Source organism: Ctenocephalides felis, unplaced genomic scaffold (assembly GCF_003426905.1).
Source record: "Ctenocephalides felis isolate EL2017-DRISC unplaced genomic scaffold, ASM342690v1 CF-g0.4_SCAFFOLD_03573, whole genome shotgun sequence".
Taxonomy (NCBI): domain Eukaryota; kingdom Metazoa; phylum Arthropoda; class Insecta; order Siphonaptera; family Pulicidae; genus Ctenocephalides; species Ctenocephalides felis.
The window spans coordinates 18,445,122-18,467,099 of record NW_020539727.1 but is presented as its reverse complement, the minus strand read 5'-3'; the positions used below and the strand labels follow the sequence as shown (position 1 = coordinate 18,467,099).

At 28.0% G+C, this 21,978-nt stretch overlaps 2 protein-coding genes across 2 annotated transcripts in view; one reads left to right on the top strand and one right to left on the bottom strand.

The window, feature by feature from the left end:
• Positions 1-21,978, bottom strand: part of LOC113389377 (transcriptional regulator ATRX homolog) — an 84,811-nt gene that overhangs the window by 53,426 nt on the left and 9,407 nt on the right.
• LOC113389380 (zinc finger protein 593 homolog) lies at positions 413-14,120 on the top strand. The gene is made up of 4 exons (XM_026626426.1): positions 413-526; positions 596-745; positions 4,540-4,680; positions 13,934-14,120. The coding sequence occupies exons 1-4, from the start codon at positions 437-439 to the stop codon at positions 14,027-14,029; spliced, it is 477 nt and encodes a 158-aa protein (XP_026482211.1). The 5' UTR covers positions 413-436; the 3' UTR covers positions 14,030-14,120.

The following is a 21,978-nucleotide window of genomic DNA, read 5'->3' as shown; positions in this document are numbered from 1 at the left end:
ATTAAAAACCTCAAATAATAACAAAAAACAATATTTATTTATCACAATTTCGAAATTACCGCGTTACCAACTTCACACCAAACGACTCCATTTTAAAAGAATATATTTTAACCTCTTGTAGTTTGGTAAAAAAAATGCACAAAGTATAATGCAAATATGTATATAAATATACATATTAGCATTATATGTACTTATGTATATTCATATACATCAAAAACCTCAAACAATTCCAAAAAACAATATTTATTTATCACAATTTCAAAATTACCGCGTTATCAACTTCACACCTAACGACTCCATTTTGAATGCTGTCAAAAGCAAACTTTTTAACCTCAAAAAGTCCTTTCATTTTCCACGTTTTTCTCCAACAACATGTGTTTTTACTCAACGCTTTAAATAATTAATTATTACTTATTTAATCAAACACTTAATTAAAATGGTTTACAAGAGGAAAAAGTACCATTATGGTGATACTCATCTTAAACGCAGATGGAGGGTTAGGAACAGAAAGAAGGACTTGGATGAGGTAATGGAATTTGTTGACATAATAAATGGTGGTTTATTTATTATAATTGTTTGTTTGTTTTTGTGGTAGATTGATGAAGATTTAAAGGAAGAGAATGCAGAGAAGTTATTGAACCAGGAAGTTGATTTTGATAAACCTGGATCAGCTCAACATTATTGTTTGCATTGTGCCAGATATTTTATAGATGATCATGCTTTGCAGGATCATTTTAAAACAAAGGTAAGGGGAATAGATACAATAATAATAGATTTATAGATTATGTGAATAAGCTCAAAGTACGCTCTATAATTTTGCACTAACATAAACTTGAAAGTTCCAAATGAGACTGTGAGTCATTTTTTTTATTTATATATATATACATTATTTTCATATCTCAGTCAGACAGAGTTGCCTGGTATGAGAGATTATGAAAAACAGTTTTCATATTTTATATACATTTCATTTTACTATTTCATTAATATAATATCTGTTATAATTAAAATATCTTTATATATAACACTTCAGTCTTCTTTGTCTTCTATTTCCTTATAGTATTTCTTTATTTTTCTTTTAAATTTATTGTCATCATTAGTCATCTTAATATCGTTTGGCAATTCGTTATATATTTTGCTAGCACTCCATACAACATTTTCTCTCAAATTCTTCTTTCTATTGCGTTCAATGTGAAAATTGTTGTGTTGTCTAGCGTAGTGTTCATGTATATCTTAATTTATGTCTATTGTTGCACTTGTTTTAATTTGTTTAAATTTCATTTTGTGTATTAGTTTGCATTTCTCTATTTTAATTATGTTATTTAGTGAATGATTATTTGTTTCTCTCTGTAAGTTCATCAGTATAAACTTATAAACAATATTAATAACACATTTATAAACAACTTATTGGAAAATGTTACAAATGTATACAAATTGATTGTACCAACTTTTGTTGCAATATTTAGTTTATTTAATCAGCAATCAGAAATAATATTTTTTTGAAATCCTTCTACATTAAAATCTTCTATATAAAAGTTATATTGAGACTTTTTTACAAAGCAACTTAAGGTCATTCCTATTTAAGATGTATTTTATACTTATTTGTTAATACGTTAGTAAAAGAATCGCCAGCATTGATTCATCATGATCGACCTAACCTTCCTTACAATTTATATTAGCCAACAAATAACATGAGAGACTTGATGTTTACGTTTATAATTTTTTTATACAAATTTATTGTAAAATAATGAATGCTTTACTAGAAGTTTTATAAACAATTATGCCTAAAGATTTTTTTTAAAAGGTAACCTAAGGATTGTCGTCGCTATTTGTAATGCATTCTGTGTTTGTATCGTATTATTCACAAATGATGATGATGAAGTACAAGTCGGTATATTAATCCTCTGCATGGTTATTTGAAACTGAAGGAGATTCAATATGATTAATCAAACATTTTAATCAATTGATACGAATCAAACAATAGTTATTTCATTCATGTTAGAGATATTACAAAGTTATTATTAAATAGCCTTGTGACTTATGAAGGAATTACATTATACAAGACATATATATATATATATATATATATATATATATATATATATATCACCTTTAATTATAAAAATGTGTATTCAATCTTGAGGTTATGTTTTATTGATTTTTTTAATACCAAATCTTTATTATTAGGAATTTTTCTAATTATTATTTACCTAAATCAATGGGCTGTTATTTCTTCAATTTCCTATTTAAAGGCAATAATTCATTCTCTTGTTCCTTAAGCGAGTAATGATTCATTCATAACAATTTACAACTTTTATACAATCGGGACTTGTTAGGTAAAAGCATATTTTTGAGAAACTATTTGACTTCCATAATAAAATTAACTCGATTTCTTTTAAATTAGAAATCTTTGTTAAATTAATCCTCCTAATTATTATTTAGTTAAATTGATTGGCGACTATTTCTTTGATCTCTTTTCAAGATATATAATAATTCTCATATTTCTAAGAAACTATTATATTGAGAAATAAAATAAAATCAACCTAAAATGCACTTTCGTTAATCCCTGCTGTGATTTTTATCAGCAGTGAGAATAAAAGTGCTAGATTAATTTGTAACTATATGCATATAATAATTTTAATATAATTTATTATATTAAAATATGTTTGTTGTTACAACATTTCAAGAATATTAATATATGTATGTAATATGTATTTTGTTATATAAATAAGTTGATAATTAGTAAATTAGTGGTGTATGGCATTGTGCCTTAAGGAAAATTGCTGGAACTTTCCTTATTGGAAATTAATTTTTCTTAAAATAGTTTTTTAGTAATTTATTTCAAAACTTTGAAAAAATTAGATTTTTGAGAATTAATTTTTCATTTTTTTATATTTCGAAATTTTTAGAAATTTTTGAACTTTTTTTCAAAGCAATTGCACTGCGTAACTGTTTTAGAGACAAATTATCGAGGCGCGTAAGCGCTGCGTCGCAGTCTAATGGTTAAATATTGGTACGGAACCCATAAAAATGTAAACAAAATTTGTACTTATTATTAAAATCTCCATAAAATATCTGATAATTTGATATGTATATGTCGTCTAATGATCATTTTTGACCGCAAATTGGCTGTTTTAATTTTTTTCTTGGAAATCTTTTTGGTTTTGTCAATACAAGTAAAATGTTTTTTGAATCATTCAAATCGGTTAATCCGTGTTCTCGAAATTGTCGACGAAAAATTGTATTCGCACACACACACACACACACATTCATTTTTTCTAAGTTATGCCAAAATGTTCAGAAGACTTTGAAACGTAAAGATATATAAATAGATTCATTTTCAATATTTTTTCGACTACTATAACTTACCCTACTGGAAGTTAAAAATCAAATTTTTCAAAAAAAATTATATTCTCAAATATCTAATAATCTGTTTTCAAAGAAAATTTGATGGAAAGATATTTACATTACAGGAAGATAGAAATCAATTTTTTTAAAAAAAAAGTCAAATTTTTTTCAAAATTTTTAAAATTCTGAAATATCCAATTTAGATAGAAATCAAATTTTCCAAAAAAAGTAAGTACATTTTTTCAAAAATATTCTCAAATATCAATATTCTTCAAAATTTTCAAAAAAATTCCATTACGTTTCGCGAAGTTAAAAATCAAATTCTTCAAAGAAGTCTTTTTTTCAAAAATATTCTCAAATATCCAATTTCTTCAAAATTTTCAAAAAAAAAATTCAAATGCGTTATGGGAAGATAGAAATCAAGTTTTCCAAAAAAGTACATTTTTTCAAAAATTTTGAATTTCTCAAATATCCATTTCTTTCAAAATTATAAATGGTTAAGAATTCGATTACGGAAAGATAGAAATCAAATTTTCCATAAAGTACATTTTTTCAAAAGTTTTGATATTCTCAAATATTCATTTTTTTTTTCAAAATTATAAATTGTTAAGAATTTAATTACTTTACGGGAAGATAGAAATCATTTTCCAAACAAAGTACATTTTTTCAAAAATTGTAAATTTCTCAAATTTCTTCAAAATTTTCAAAAAAATTTAAATTGAAAAAAATTCAATTGCATTACGGGAAGATAGAAATCATATTTTCCAAAAAAGTACATTTATTCAAAAAATTTGAAATTCTCAAATATTCATTTTTTATAATTATAATTATAAATTAAGAATTCAATTACTTTACGGGAAGATAAAAATCAAATTTTTCAAAAAAAAGTGCTATTTTTTCTAAAAAATTTACAATTCTCAAATATCCAATTTATTCAAAGTTTGCAAAAAAATTTAAATGGAAAAAAATTCAATTACTTAAATAAATCATTAATATTAAATAAATTTCAAAAAAAAGTCTTTTTTCAAAAATTTTAGAATTTCAAATATCCAATTTCTTCAAATTTTCACAAAATTTTAGATTGTAAAAAAATCAAATTACGTTACGAGAAGTTCCTGCAATTTGTTTTAAGGCACGATGCCATACACCACTGGTTTGTTTCTAAACATATGCCTATTTTTGTGTTTCTTTTAGGTTCACAAAAGAAGACTAAAAGCCCTAGAATTGGAGCCCTATTCTGTTGAAGAATCCGAAAAAGCAGCAGGTCACGGTAATTTCGTTCCGGCTAAAAAACGAAAAATAGAAACACAACCCTCAAAAGACGACCCTAAAATGGTAGAAGACGAAGACCTATAACCAACAAATAATAAAAAAATAAATAAAAATATATAAAAACCATGTATAAGTCTAAACTATTTTCTTTCACCCAAATATTACTACTAAAACCTAGATTTTATACCTCGGCTTTGTACGTAACAGGAGACAAAGCTACGGCCACATGCGCCTTACTAACACCTTATATAGACTTTAAAAATTTTGAAAATAACTTTGATAATTTTACCATCAATGCAAAACATAGGCGTCTTGATGTAGATTTCGGGGAGTTACAAAAATTATGGTTTTTGTACCAAGATTTGGACAAAACACGCCGAAAATTGGACGCGTGCAGAACCAGCATCGCCGATAAAGTTAAGACACTCGACAAATCCGGTGACGAGTTTACCAAATTAATTAACCAGGGTAAAATTGTAAGGGATGATTTGAAGATGCTTAAGGATTGTTTTCAACCCGTGCAGGAAAATTTGATAACGCAATTGCTAGGACTTCCCAATATTATTCATAAGTGGACGCCATTGGAAAATTCCCATGTGCATTTTACATTTTTGGACAAGCCCGGACATATGTCTGATCATCATATCGCCGTAGGCGGTAAATTAGGGCTTCTAAATTTTATGAACCAGTATTCGTACTATTTGCTGAACGATGCAGCACTTTTGGAAATCGATTTTATTACCCACGTCAATAGATATTTGGATCAACATGATTTCATACCCTTCACCCTACCGGATTTTGCGCGCAGCGCAATTTTGGAAGGTTGCGGTGTAGATTTCGCAAACCTAAACCAATTTTTTACCATCCAAGACCCCGATGGATCCGACCAAGATATTAGCAAGTTGCACTTGGTCGGTACAGCATCCTTGTACAGTTTTATGGCCTATCACACAAAATTAATGTTGTACCCATCAGCGTTTCCCTTAAACTACTACAGTTCCGGACGCCAATACAAACCTTCAACAAACATCGACAAAGGTTTGCTGGAACCTTCGCAAAGCACTTGCGTCCAAATATTCACCGCAACTTTACAATCCCAAGAACAAATGGAACAAGAGTTTTTGAAGCTCCAAAATTTATGTACCAATTTATATAAATCGTTTACCAATTACCATTTTAGAGTCGTTTACCAGCCGGCTTGGATGTTGGATAAAAGTGAATCTTGTAGATTGAGTTTCCAAATGTTTTCCTCGCATTTTCAAGAGTATGTGGAAGTTGGTCATCTTTCAATGTATGATGATTATATTAGTAAGCGTTTGTTGTTTACATATAAGGAAGGGAAGGTTAATGTTTTTCCTAAAGTTATTTCGGGGACTGTTGTTAATTTTGCGAAAGTTTTTGCGTGTGTTTTGGAGAATTATCCGGATAGACTAGTTGTTCCAGATGTATGTAAATTGTGAATATGTTATAAATAATTTGTTTATATTTACGAAGTTTGTAAAATAAAGATTATAGTTCAAGACATTGTTTTCTTTCACCTCTGTTTCTGAAAAATGTTTGAAATATTTTAATTTTAGTTCAAAATGTTTTAGATATTTTGGTTCTAAAATGTTCTAGACGGCCTAAAAATATTTTAAATGGTCTGAAAATGTTCTAAATTATCTGTAAATTTTCTAGATAGTTAAAAATATTTCAGATTTTTTTGAAAATGTTCTAGATGGTCTGAAAATATGTTCTAGATATTTGGAAAAATGTTCTGGATATTTTGAAATTGTTCTAAATGGTCTGAAAATTTTCTAAATCATCTATAAATTTTCTAGATAGACTAAAAATGTTTCAGATTTTTTGAAAATGTTCTAGATAGTCTGAAAATATGTTCTAGATATTCTGGAAATATGTTCTGGACATTTTGAAAATGTTCTAGACGGTCTGAAAATATTTCAAATGGTCTGAAAATGTTCTAAATTATCTGTAAATTTTCTAGATAGTTAAAAATATTTCTGATTTTTTTGAAAATGTTCTAGATGGTCTGAAAATATGTTCTAGATATTTTGGAAAAATGTTCTGGATATTTTGAAATTGTTTTAAACGGTCTGAAAATATTTTATATGGTAATGTTCTAGATTATTTATAAATCCTCTAGAAAGTTTAAAATTGTTTCAGATTTTTTGAAAATGTTCTAGATATTTTGAAAATGTTGCAGTTATTTTAAAAATGATTTAAATGGTCTGTAAATATTCTAGATAGTCTTAAAATATGTTCTAAATAGTTCAAAAATGTTCTAGATATTTTGAAAATGTTCTAGATATTCTGAAACCGTTCTAAATAATTTGAAAATTGTCTAGACATTTTGTAAATGTTTCAGATATTTTTAAAATGGTTCACGTCGTCTGAAAATATTTAAAATGCTCCAAATATGTTCCAGATTTTTTGAAAATGTTCTAGATAGTCAGAAAATATGTTCTATAGTTAATCTGAAAATCTTCTAGATTTTTTGTAAATGTTTCAGATATTTTTGAAATGGTTTAGGTGGTCTGAAAATATTTGAAATGTTTTAGATAGTATGAAAAGGTTCTAGTTATTCTGAAATATTCTAGATTTTTTGAAAATATTCTAAATATTAGTCTGAAAATATGTTTTAGTTAATCTGAAAGCTTTCTAAATTGTTTGTGAATGTTCCAGATATTTTTATGCATTTTATAAATATGAAAATCTTAGAAATGTTCTAGATAGTCTCTAAATATGTTCTAGATAGTCTAAAAATGTTCTAGATAATCTGAAAATCTTCGAGATTGTTTGTAAATGTTCCAGATATTTTAAAAATAGTTTGGATAGTCTGAAAAAAATGGAAATGGTCTGAAAATATTTTAAATAGTCTCCAAATATGTTCTAGATAATCTGAAGATGTTCTAGATATTCTGGATGGTCTAAAAATGTACATTTTAGACGATCTACAACATTTTTAAAAAATTTTGAACATTTTCAGACCATGTAAAAAAATTTCAGACTACCCAGAACATTTTTAGACTATCTAGAACATTTTCAGACTATTTAAAACATTATTAGACCATCTAGAACATTTTCAGACTATTTTTAGAATATTTTTTGACTACAACATTTTCAGACTTTTTAGAACATTTTTAGACAATCAAGAAGATTTTCAAACTATCCGAAACATTTATAGACCACCAAGAATATTTTCAGACCATCTAGAACATTTTTGAAAGTACATATCAAGAACATTTCGAAGCATCCAAATTATTTTCAGATTATATAGAATATTTTTAAACCATCTCAAACAATTTCAGACTATCTAGAATAATTTCTCGAGTATCTAGAACACTTCAAGACTATGTAGAACATTTTGAGGCCATCTAAGCGAACATATCTTAGACCGTCTAGAACATTTTGATACTGAAAAGAACATGTTTTAGACAATCTAGAACATATTTTATATAATATATAATAGATAATATATATTATCTAGAACATTTTGCTTCTAGCTAAAACATTTGGAGACTATGTATAGAACATGTCTGAGGCTGATCTAGAACATATTTTAGATTATCTAGAACATTTTGAGACTAACTATTACATGTGTGAGACCATCTAGAACATATATTAGATCATAAAACATTTTGTTTCTAGCTGAAACCTTATCTAGAACATGTCTGAGACTAAATAGAACACTTAAAACTGAACTATTATTATTATTAATTACTTAATTTTATTTGTCGTGGTTATTTTTCACATGATGATGGCTAGGATGTTGGTCGAAACGTATTGATATCAAATAATCTTATAAACAACTTATGCAATTTTTATTGATGCAACTTTAAACTCGACTCATATATATTATATCTCTATTAAATTCAAGATTTTACATGAAAATAAATAATAATAATGTAAAATTTACATTACTAACTAAGTATTATTTTATTAAATGTATAAATGAATTTGAAATTTGAATTTCCCGCGTTAGTTTCCAACGACCGCCATGTTTATTTATCTAAGACCGCCATTACTCCGAGACTCGAACCATTACAATTTTGCAATAGTTCGCGTTTTAACGTTCCCAGCGTTGGTACATCAGTTGTTAGTGGTTGACGGGAAAGAAAAAACAATCGAGTGAAAATGTAGATAATTTGTTTCTAATTCATCATAAATCAATTACTAGAGTAACAAAAACACTCTTCAAACGTCATGTGATATTTAATGCTTTCGTAGAAATAATCAACAAACAGTTTCCATCTGCCAAAGTGCCGGCGGCAACTCAAACAAATCGTTTACTGGCACAAGAAGCTTGTAGAAAAAATGTATATAATGGATTTAGAAAAAGTAAATAATGCCCGTGAGTTTCTCACACATGCTTTAAGAAGTGTTTCGGAGATTGGTAAGATATTGACTATTAGTTCTGAGAAATTGTTGAACACTAAAGTGGTTTATGCTGATATGTCAACTGTAGACAATGTCGTCAAAGCTAATGAGAAGATCAAAAAAATGGTGGCGATTGCCAAATTGAAATTGGACGATGTGCAAGCACAGTCTACTAAGGACTTACAAGACTTACTTACATCTATGGGCATACCTGTTGAAGAACCTGGTAAAAAATTACCCAATGGTGATACTAATGGAGACTCCAGTATTAATAATAGTGTAGAAGAAGATAAAAGTGATGGTGCGCCTATTTCCGAACCAGAGGGTACGGTGGACACAGTTGATAAAATGATAAATGATAAAACTACTAGTGATGATAAAGTTACTAGTGAAGATAAAGTTACTAGTGATGATAAAGCTACTAGTGACAATAAAGCTACTAGTGAAGACCGCAAAGGTTTCATCAAAGTTGTAGACATCACAAAGTTGATGGAGCCCAAAAAAACAGAAAGTGTCATTGTAATAAGCGATACAGATGTGTCAAGCCCTGAAAAACCAAAACCAAAACCCAAACTCAGACCCAGATCTAAAACAAATTACAACCCCATAGAATCCATATACCAATCAGACCCCTTATTCAAACCCAAAAGCAGCTTCATCAAACTAAACGACATCACTTGTGACATCAAAACCATCATGCACAAAAACCGCATTCAAAAAGTCTTCGACCCCAAAGGCAACTTGTTACAACAATCTACATCCCCCCGTAGCCGATCCAGCAAAGAACTAGCAAAATCCAGGTTCGAAAGTTACCGCAAAACTCGCACAGAACGACGCAAAAAACCAGTCCCGGAAGAAGAATGCGAAAAAGACGACTCCGACGCTGATACCACAATCCACCCTGTCCCAGAATTCGATGACATCCCCAAACCCGATATAAAATCTAGCCTCAAAGACCTAGCTTCACCTAAAGTCAACAAACGGGTATCTTTTGCCAGCGGATCTTCCACTGATGATGATGACGATAAAGCCAAAGAGAATTCTAACTGTGATGATAGTAAGAATGATGATGAAGGTGTGAGGAAGACACGAGCGACCCGGAATGAGAGGAATAAAAAATCAAGTCTGCGCCAAATTAAAAAGAATGAGGATAATAAAGACTCTGATTCTGATTCCAATGATGATAAGACTCTTGTAGATGATTCTAATAGTAATAATGAGAGTGAGAAAGCGGCAGAGGGTGTTGAAGGTGAAAAAGAGCCCCAAGATGATGATAATGAGTCTAAAGAAAATGCTACAAAAGGTGATGATGATTCTGAGAGCGCTCAGAAAGAATCTACAGCTAAATCTGGTGATGGAGATGGTGATTGTAATGAAGCCGAAAAGAAACGTACTTTGGATGATGTAAGTATAAATATTATTTTTTATTTGCTATGCATTGTTTAGTTAATTTCAGTAAAAATGTATATATGTATATATATATATATATATATATTAATATATAACTGGAAAAATCAATAGCTAAATTTGAAAATCAATTATCTATTAATAAATAGATAGATGAAAAATATATGCAAATGTATATATATAAGTTAATACTTAAATTAATAGATGAAAAAATAAACAAGTAGATATTTAAATATATAGATGATTTAAGTTTTTTTTTTATTTCTGCTAATTTTAATAATCAAATTACAATACAATCTATAAGTTAAAAGTTATGGTATTGAAAATCAAAATCAAGAAGAAAAAATAATAATAAAAGGAGTTAAAGAAAAGAAATAAAATAAATAAATGAATAAATAAAAATTAAAATAATAGTATTAATAATAAAAACAATAATCAATAATAAATAATAATTAAAAGTATCTTATAGATGATAAAGTAAACAACTATATAAATAAATAAATAAAATAAATAAATATATACATATAAATATATACAGATAAATGAACAAAAACATGAAAAAGTAAACAAATCAGATATATATATATATATATATATATATATATATATAAACAAATAGCTATATAAAGAGATAGATATATAAATAGATAAATAAACACATACATAAATAGAAAAAAAAATAAACAAATCTTTACATAAATAAATAAATAGATAAATCAATACAAAAATAAATATATGAAAAAGTAAACAAATCATATTGTATTGATTTGTTTATTTATAATAAAATAGATATATAAATATATACATAGATTATGTAACTACATAAATAGATAGATGAATAGATAGTGGTGGGCAAAATGCTGAAACTTTTAGTACTGAAAACTAAATTTTTAGAAAGGCTTTGAAAACAAGAAATTAGATTTTTTGAAAATTTCAGGAAGAAATGTTTACAAATTACAGAACATTTTTGGACCATCTAAAACATTTTCAGACTTTTTAGTCTATTCTAGAACATTTTCAGACTTTTTAGAAAATTTTATCTAGAATATTTTCACGCTACTTAGAATGTTTAAAAAATATGTAGAACGTTTTCAGACTATCTAGAATATTTTCACACTATTTAGAACATTTACAAAATATGTAGAACTGCTTTCTAGATCATTTTCAGACTTTTTAGAGCATCTAGAACATTTTTAGACCATCTAGAATATTTTCACACTATTTAGAATATTTACAAAATATGTAGAACTGCATTCTAGATCATTTTCAGACTTTTTAGAGCATCTAGAACATTTTTAGACCATCTAGAATATTTTCACACTATTTAGAACATTTACACAATATGTAGAACATTTTCAGACAATCTAAAACATTTTCAGACTTTTTAGAGCATCTAGAACATTTTCAGACTTTCTAGATTATTTTATTAGTCTAACTAAAACGTTTCAGACTTTTTAGAGCATCTAGAACATTTTCAGACTAGTTAGAACATTTTCAGACTTTCTAGATTATTTTATCTAGAATATTTTTAGACTATCTAGAATATTTTCACGCTATTTAGAACATTTACAAAATATTTAGAACATTTTCAGACTTTTTAGATCATTTTCAGACTTTCTAGAACTTCATTAGACCATCTACAACATTTCCAGACTTTTTGGATCTTTTTAGACCATTTACAACATTTTCAGACTATTTCGAATAATTTCATACATTCCAGAACATTTTCATACTTTCCAGAACATTTTCATACTTTTCAGAACATTTTCAATACTTTCCAGAACATTTTCAGTCTAGATAGAACATTTTCATTTGAAATATGTAACAGCATAAATATTTTCATGAACTAGTGGTGGCAAATTGCTGAAACTTGCCACACACAAAAACAAAATTTTTGTAAACAAAAAAAATTGATTTTTGAATTTTTTTGAAAAAAAAAATTACTTGAAAAATTTGATTTTATTTACCTTTGAAAATGATCAACAATTAACAAAAATTATTGATCAGTCATTGAACACTGGTTTTGAACAATAACAAATTGCTGGAAGTTCCCGTACTGCAATTAAACATTCGAGACATGTAATAACAATTGTTGATGTTTCTAAATGTTACAATTACTGTTATTATTTTCAAAATGCACTTTTGCTTAAAGTGTACAAATAGACTATTGTATTGAAATGCAAACAAAAAACATATAAGTATGTATCGCATTTCCTTATCTATGATATCGTATCCGATTAAGATGAAGCCATTCCAAAAATTAAATAAAATAATAATAATAAAAATATATTGAAAATCTGCATATTTATATGACACATATCAGTATCTTTATCAGCTCATTTTAATATAAAATTTTTGTTTTAGTAAACGTTTTGTGTAATTTTTTTTTTATTTTTGAATAACTTAAAAGTTAGTGTAACTAAATAATAGAACAGTTAGTGTTACTAAAGGTTTTAAGAAAATTTATTTTTTTTGCAAATTTAGAAATTTTTCAAATTTTGGATTTTTTTTAATTTTAAAATTCTTCAAAATTTGGATTTTTTTAAATTTTGAAATTCTTCAAAATTTGGATTTTTTTTTAAATTTTGAAATTCTTCAAAATTTGGATTTTTTTAAATTTTGAAATTCTTCAAAATTTGGATTTTTTTTTTAATTTTGAAATTCTTCAAAATTTGGATTTTTTTAAATTTTGAAATTCTTCAAAATTTGGATTTTTTTTTTAATTTTGAAATTTTTCAAAATTTGGATTTTTTTTTTAATTTTGAAAAAAATATTGTATTTTTTTGAATTATTATTATGTAAATATAATTGTTTTGAATTTAAAAAATTTTGATTTTATCAGAAATTTTGACTTTTTTTAAGTTTTGTATTTTTTCCAATTTTTGATAAAAATATTGGTATAAAAAATGGTTTTTCTAAACGTTTTATGTAAATGATTTTTTTTGTTAATAGTGATTTTTTAAAATTTGGTTGTTTTTGTTTTTGAAAAACATAATTTTTTGTTTTTTTTTAGTTTTTTGCAACTTTTATAAATTTCAATATTTTTTAAAACTCGTTTTTTATTCTAAAATTTTCAAACAATTTTTTCGCGAATTTTGACTTTTTTTTTGAAAATTTAGATTTTTTATTTGAAAATAGTGAAATATTTTGAAATTTTTGAAAATTCTGAATCTGAAATCTGAAATTTCAGAAGCTCGAAGCTCTATAAACGAAAATTTTAAATTTTTTGAAAACATTTTTTTGCACCGCCAACACAAGTAAAATATTCTTTGAATCATTCTATTCGGATGATCCGTTCTTTCAAAAACTTTTCTTTAATTCTAGTCTCAAGAAGAAGACTCCACTAATGCCAAGAAACAAAAAGTCGACAAGAAGAACTCAGACGACGAAATCGACAAACTGACCAATTTAAAAACCTTGGAGCAAAAACGTTCTGATAAAAAGGCATCGAAACCATCAAAAAAATCTCCTAAAAATTCAGGAGACGATGAAAAAGATCTAGAAGAAAAAGATACAGAAGAAAAAGATCCAGAAGAAAAAGATACAGAAGAAAAAATTGGTGAAGAAGAAACAGTCGAAGACCAAGAAGAGCATCATGACGAATCATCAAATGATGCAAACACTTTAATCGAAAATGGCACCGACGAAATCCTGGCAGAAGCCCAAATTGAAGAATGTAATGATTTTGAAAGTGTTGATATTCCTGAGAAGCTAATCGAAGACATGATGAATTCACCGGAAGAAAATTCTGATGACGAGAAATCTGGTGATAAGGCTTCTGGTGGTGAAGACCAGGGCAAGGAGAAAAAGTCTGAGAGGAAACAGAAAAGTAGCAAGAAAGACAAGGTAATAAAAATAATATTTAATCATTTATATATATATATATATATATATATATATATATATATATTAGATGACCCGGCCGACTTTGTTTCGCCTTAATGGCAATAAATATGCAGTTTTTTTAATTGGAAAAAATAAAAATAAAATACCAACAAAATATAAATTAGAAACAATTAATATATAACCATTTACATTTTTATTATGAACTTTGAGGTTATGTTAAGAAACTATATTTCAAAATTATTAACTTCCCGTAGGGTAATTATAGTAATGGGCCGAAAATCGAAAATGAAAATTTTTGCATTTCTCGACGTTTTGAAGGTTTCTGAACATTTTGGCATACCTCAGAAAACTAATGGATGGGTGTGTGTGTGTGTGTGTTTTGTATGTCCGCATTTTTTCGTCCACGTTTTCGAGCGCACGGATCAAAGGCAGGTCCAGCCGTTACGGAGATACGAAGCAAAGAGTGCAGAAAATAGAAATCGGGTTTTTGAGAGAACGGAGTATCGGATTTGAATGATCTAAAAAACATTCAATTTGTAATGATTGGGAGAAAAGGTGATTAGTTTTTGGCAAAGGTAGGCCCAGCGGTTTCGGAGATACAGAGCTAAATGTTAAAAAAAATGACAGTTTTTGTAAGAACTAAGCGTCCGATTTAAATAATTCAAAGAACTTTCTGCTTGTTTCAACAAATAAATTGCTTTAGGACAACAAAAAATGTTTCTATTTTTTTCAAAAAATATTTTTGTAATTTTGGATTAAAAATTCAAAAAATTACCCAGGCTAAGCACAGTCTAAGCGCCACTCTGGTACAAATGTTTATCTAAGTGCGTTTAGACTGTTTATGTACTGAAGCACTTTTCCAATTTTGTGAAAACTATTGAAAAATGTGAAAATGCCGACAAGCTAAGCACAGTATAGGTGAAAATGTCGCACAGAAATATTTGTAAATTCGATTAGACTGTGACTATACGGGAGCACTTTCAATTTTGTGCAAATTAGGCAACTATTTTTTTGAAATTGAATTTGAAATGAAATGACGATTGTTAATGTTCTGGAGATAAATTGATTTATGATTGACATTTGACAGTATTTGTAATAATATATTTGAAAATGTTTAAAATTTTTCAAATATTTCATTACGGTACGAGAAATTCCAGCAATTTGCCTTAAGGCACGATGCCATACACCACTAGTTTTTTTTATTAATTTGTTAATGATTATACTTATTGCTGATTGTAAACACGTCAAATACTCTATTTAAATATGTATAAACAAATATACATAAATACCTAAGTATATAAATAATTACATTTCCATTTGCAGGAAATAAATTTCTTTAAAGAATTAATTTATTTGCCACTTGGTAATAATTTTCCGTGGTGATTAAAAAATTTATATTAATATATTAGTATCAAAACAGAAACACCGAATGATAGTTGACAATTGAAAGTATATGTCCTGGATAAAATATGAATCATGGATTGAATAAACTAAATGAATAGTTATATATTATATATATATATATATCCTATGTCTTTCTCCTGGTTCTAAACTACCTCCCTGCCAATTTTCAGCTAAATCGGTTCAGCCGTTCGTGAGTCATAAGTGTTGTAACAAACACGATCCTCTTTTAAACTAATATAATTTATTAATTCCAGGACGCAAAAAGAAAACAAATCACCGATCCTTTGCTAACTGAAAAACTATCAGATTCAGATGGTGATGATGATAAGAAGACCAGAAAGAAGAAGTCTAAAGAAAAAACTGAAGAGGATGCAGACATGTAAGTTAAACCATATTTACTCATTTAAATTTAGTCAAACTTTTTAACAAATGTTAATCAAAATCGCATATTATATTAATATTACTATATTACCCTGTGTTAGCATAAAAGGACCAAGGAAAATTCGGTAAGTCCTCTAACTAGGATTTATAACAACTGCTGAGGTCAAATCCAAAATTGTTTTTTAACCATTTTTTTTACCATAGGTCAGACAAGGGTTCCATAAAACGTCGCACAAGGAGTAGTAAAAAATCCCAAAACCAGGAATTGAGTGAAAGTGATGATTCCGATGATAAGGAAGAAGAATCTGAGAAGTTGGCTGAGGAAAAGAAGACAAACGATGAAGATGGTGATGGTGACGAGAAGTCTGCGGAAGATCAGGAAATGGGAAGTGAGAAGTCTGATAATGATGATGGTGATGGTGAAAAGAAGAACAGTGATGATGAGAAGAAAAGTGATGATGAGAAAAAGAATGATGATAAGATCAGTTTTGATAGCGACGACAGCGATGATATCAAAATGGTTAAGAAAAAGAAAGACTCGGATGACGACGATTCTGATGGTAAGTTTTGTGTTGACTATTTTTACACAAGGAGAATATTTGTTTGATTTATAATTTTTTTTACAGATGAGAAGGAAAATAAAGATAAGAGCGATTCAGACAGTGATAGCGATATTGTGGTGACCAAAAGGAGAAGGACCAAGCGGAAAAAAGATTCAGATGATTCCGATAAAAGTTCCGATTCTGACAAGTAAGTACTACCATAGGGTAATAAAATTTCAAGATTGGCCAATAAAATATTTAATTTTATTGTTCAATTGTTTTCACCAATAGATGTTCTAATTTAACTAGAATTTGATTGGGAAGCTCCTCAAAATACTGACTGGGGCAGCTTCATTGTACCAAAATCTCCGCAAAGTTTTTTTCAAAACATAATAGTTAGGTGACTATATTTTTTGAAGTCAAAACCAGGATGGAAATTTTTAGTTATGATAATCCGGGACGAGGAGGGGAAAAGTCTTTAAAATAACAAATGCCATTTAAAGATACAATAAAAAACTGTTTTTTTTATATGTGAATCTTTTTTTTTAAAATCATTATTGCGGTCTTTAAGTAAGAACTTTATATTTCTGTCATATGTAATACTTTTTTGTCTATGATATTATATTATATATTTTATTTTTTTCGATCTTATACTTTTTGCTTTTGAGTCTTGTTCTATTCCACTTTCTTTATAACTAATTTAAAAAAAATGCACTTATTCATTTTTTAACTTCCCGAAGGAGAAGTTTATGTTTTCATCAAAAAATCCGATTCGCTAATTTTATGTTTTGTCGACGTTTCAAGCCATGAGACCAAATTTGGAAAAAGTATGTGTGTGTGTGCGTGTGTGTGAACAGATTTTTTGTCGTAAATCGAGGTTTTCTCAAAAACGGCTGGACCGATTTCAAAATTTTAAAAGCCATTCGATGCACCTCGATGAGGACTAGCGTTTCTGTGTTTTGTACGACGATCGGCAGGGCCGTTTCTATGTAAATTGCAGAAAAGTGAAAAAAATGTTTAGGCCGCAATTCAGAATAGATTTTGAAAATTCAAAAACCGTTCGAAAGATATTGGTTGGGATCGACCTGATTAGTTTTTGGTAAAGATCGTCAGGGCCGTTTTCTTGTAATAGTGTTAAAATTTTTTTTTTCGACGATTTTTATTATTGTTTTAGATACCATAGTCTTATAGATCATACTAAAATATTTACGGCCCTACGACAACTCGTTTAATTTTAAAAATTCGTCAAAGTTTGCAAAAATTATTATCGTTTTTTTGGCATTTGTCAAAATTAGACCTTTGATCGACGTTTTCTCTAAAACGCCTGAACCGATTTCAAAAATTAAAAAGCCAATCGATGTATTTTGATTTAAATTATCTTTTCTCAGTCTTTTTGCAGCGCTCGGCTGAGCCGCTTCTTTGTAATTTGGAAAAAAGTGTTAAACTTTTCGTCCACATTAAACTCATACTACTGAATCGATTTTAAAAAAATCAAAAACTGTTCGAAAGATATTAGTTGGGAATGATACTGATTAGTTTCAGGTGAAAATCTACCGAGCCGTTTTCTTGTAATTAACTGTTGAAAAAAAAAATTAAGCGGATTTTTATGGATTTTTTTTTGCAACATACACGTATATCATGGTCTTATAGAACTTACTGAAATATTACGGCCTTTCAACAAGTAGTGTAATTTTGAAAATTCGTCAAAGTTTGAGAAAATGAGTAGTTTTTTTGACGTATTTTAAAATAAAATTAGACGATTTACTTGGCACGATAGAGTACTTGGTCTTAATGAATATACTAAACCATTAAAGTCCCATTGAAACTGGTTCAATTATAAAAATTATTGATTTGTGAAAATTTGCTCTTAGAAAATACTCCGAGTTAACGTGTTCGTTCGCTTTCAATGATGTGTAAGAAATCCACTCGGAATGCTTTTAATCACTCACAAATTAATTTAATTTATATTTATTAAGTCGATTATTCACACATATCGGGGAGTTCATGTAACTTCCCTCAAGGCTAAATACCAATACCAACTAGTTAATTTTTGTTTCTTATCTTTTGTAAAATTTGCAGAAAAACAAAAAAGAAGAGGAGGAGAGTTAAAACCGGTGATGACAGTAGCGCAGGTTCTGGTTCGGACCCTGACAGTCCAAATAAAGGCCGTAAAAATATACGAAAGGTAAAAAATTAGATAATTTATATATATATATATATATATATATATATATATATATATAGAAATAATAATTTTAATTTTTTTAATGTGGAATTGAAAAGTACATACAGCACTGTTTAATTCAAAATATCATTTATTTTTATCAAAGACTGTCCACTCTTAACTTCTTTAAATTTTGGAATTATTTTTCTTGCAATTTGCATTTGAAAATGCACACAACTCTAAATTTTCAACCTCCTTCCACAAATCTCTATTTCATAATAGCCATTTTAGTAATCGAATATTTTTTCACCATTCTTTTAGCGAGTGTTTTTTACTGAATTTTAATTCATATTATCCTGACCTCATGATAAAGAGAATGAATTTTACTATAAAAACTATTTATTTTCATAAAGGGTTGTCCACCCTTCGCATTTTCCCGTTGTACAAATATTTTCCGATGCGCACAAACAGTACATAGTTGATAAATGCAGAAATAACATTTTTTGCAAAAAATAATGAAACTGAATATTAGAATCTGAAAATACAACAGTTTTTGATAGGAAACTAGGTACCATACAAATCTATAGCAAAACTGTAACATTTTCCACTATCTCAAAACAATACTTTTTTTATTAATTCATTACAATTAAGTCAATTATTATAAGGCAAAATACTACCTACACTTAATTCGTTACAAAAAAAAACAGCTATAAACGTTACTAACTGAACTAGTAAATAGTCATTCGCCATAGAAAATAAAGTGTTAACTCGCGCTGCAGAATATTGCTTTACACTTCACTTAACGTCGGACTTTTTTCTTTGTTTTTGGCAACCAATTTTAAATATTCTTGGAAATAGCATTTCCTTTAAGTTTTTTTGGAGTCTCAAATCCTTTCCAAGGTAGAGACCAATAATAATTTATCAATATAAAATGAACTAGTTGTAAGTAGATGAACTTTCCGCTATACGTATGTACAGTCAACTTGATCAATTGAGATTCAGATATTTAGGTAAAATTAGTTAACTGTTTATTTGGAAAATAACGTTTGGTTCATGCAACTTGCCCCAAGGCAAAATGCAATTTACAACTAGTTCAATTTATATTGGTGAACTAGGTGACCCGACAGACGTTGTCCTATTCCCATGTCTACAATTTTTTAATATAATATACTAATGTTTACCGTTTACCTAAAAATAATAATTATTGTTTTTTAAATTACTCTTCACGCCAAAATGCATGTACATTCATAATATGGGTGATGTTAAATGTAGAACTGCTTTAAATAAAATGATGAGTCTCAATTCTCACACTGAATTGGAAATTGAAATTGTATAACATAACCATAACATAACATTGGTACTTCATGTTGGATAAAATTAATTTATTTTTTTATTATTCAAGATATCTAAAATTGCATCTTAAACTTCTCCTAATCGATATCGTGAGGGCCGAATTGTATGTATTCATCTTTACTTTTCCGTTTGTTGTTATATAGTGAAATTTTTACGAATTTTGATAATATTGTGGAAAGATTAGTAAAAGATGCAAATAAATTATATATTAAAAACAAACTATATTGAAAATTTAATATCCGAATCTTGTGTTGGCGCCCCCTAAGGCGTGCGCTCGTATTTTTCGCGTGCATCGCATTAAAGGTAGGTCCGGCCCTGATTAATACTTAATTTCATATTTTAAGTGAATTAATTTGTCATATCTTGTTCATATGTGTATCATTCAATCTGCCATACATATACTGTATTTTATATTATTTTAATTTCTGGCACATCTCAGCTGCTTTTAGGCAATAATAATGTAGACATTTCATTCTTCTTATTCATAATCATAAATTCATTATACATATTCTAATATTGTCTAGGTTCATAAATAAATTGAAATTTTTGGCAGATGATAGTTTTCATTTGTTTTCAATGCAAACAATGACATGTCGTTTTACATTTTTTTCCATTACTTCTACAATATGCACATACATCCCACTACTTCATAATCACAAACATACCAGAAAATTTCCTTAACAAACATCAGAAATATTTATCAAAATCCGCATAATCGTTAAGAAGGAGTATACAGTGAGTGCTTGTAATTTAATATGAACTTTATATAATAGCAATAAAGCTCAAATTGATTCTACGTTTTAGTTAGAAAATGTTTGTATGAGAAAAAGAAAAGGGCTGTTTTTAGGGTTTTCCCGGCAATTATTCGATTTTTTCTCGCCGTAGGAACCATCCTTGGACTTTAACGAACATTTTAAAAAAAGAATTGGCCAAATCGGTCCAGGCGTTGTTGAGTCATGCGCTTACCAAGACATTTTGCGATTCATTTTTATATATAAGATAATTATTGGTCTCTACCTGGAAAGGATTCGAGACTCCAAAAAATATTTTATAAACCAAGACTTAACTGTCTTCTTCAATATATATATATTACAACCGAATAAATGACCGGCCTAAGTAAATATGTGAAGCAATACTCTGCGGCGCGAGTGATAATATTTTGTCGGAAAAACTGCTGTGTTAACTAAGTGTAAGTAGTATTTTGCTTTAAGTTAAGGCTTTAAGCTAAGTTACGGAATATATATATATATATATATATATATATATATATATACTAGATGACGCGGCAGACGTTGTCCTGTAACCCATGACTACAATTCAAAAGTTCAATTTTTTAATAACCGATACTGATTTACCGATAGTTAAAAATTATTATGTTTTTCGGACTAGACAGTCTATACCGAAATGTACTACATCCATATGGGTGATCTTAAAATACAACTGCTTTAAATAAAATGATTGAACAAATTTATTTCCAATAGCTCGATTTATTTTAATGCCAAGGGTTATCTAATATTTTTAGTCATACCTGTAGAGTGGATGTACAAATGAATGAGGTTTTGTTTATTCACGACTAAAACATCGATTTTCCAAATTATCACACCAAAAAATCATCGTCTGCCTTTGTGATTTATAGCATAAGATACACGTATTGGAAATTGAAGTCTTTTAAAAGGTATAACAATTTCAGAAAGAATTAATATATAGCATTCGCGGTAAAGGTTCAAGGATTTCTTCACTCAAAATAATTGCTTCAATAATGTTGCCCATAATTTTTCGATTTTCATAATCTCGTACTATATATTAATTGTTTTCAGTAAGAATAATATCTAAATTACATTTTTCTTAATAATAATTTGATATACACTATTACTTAAGTTCATATTT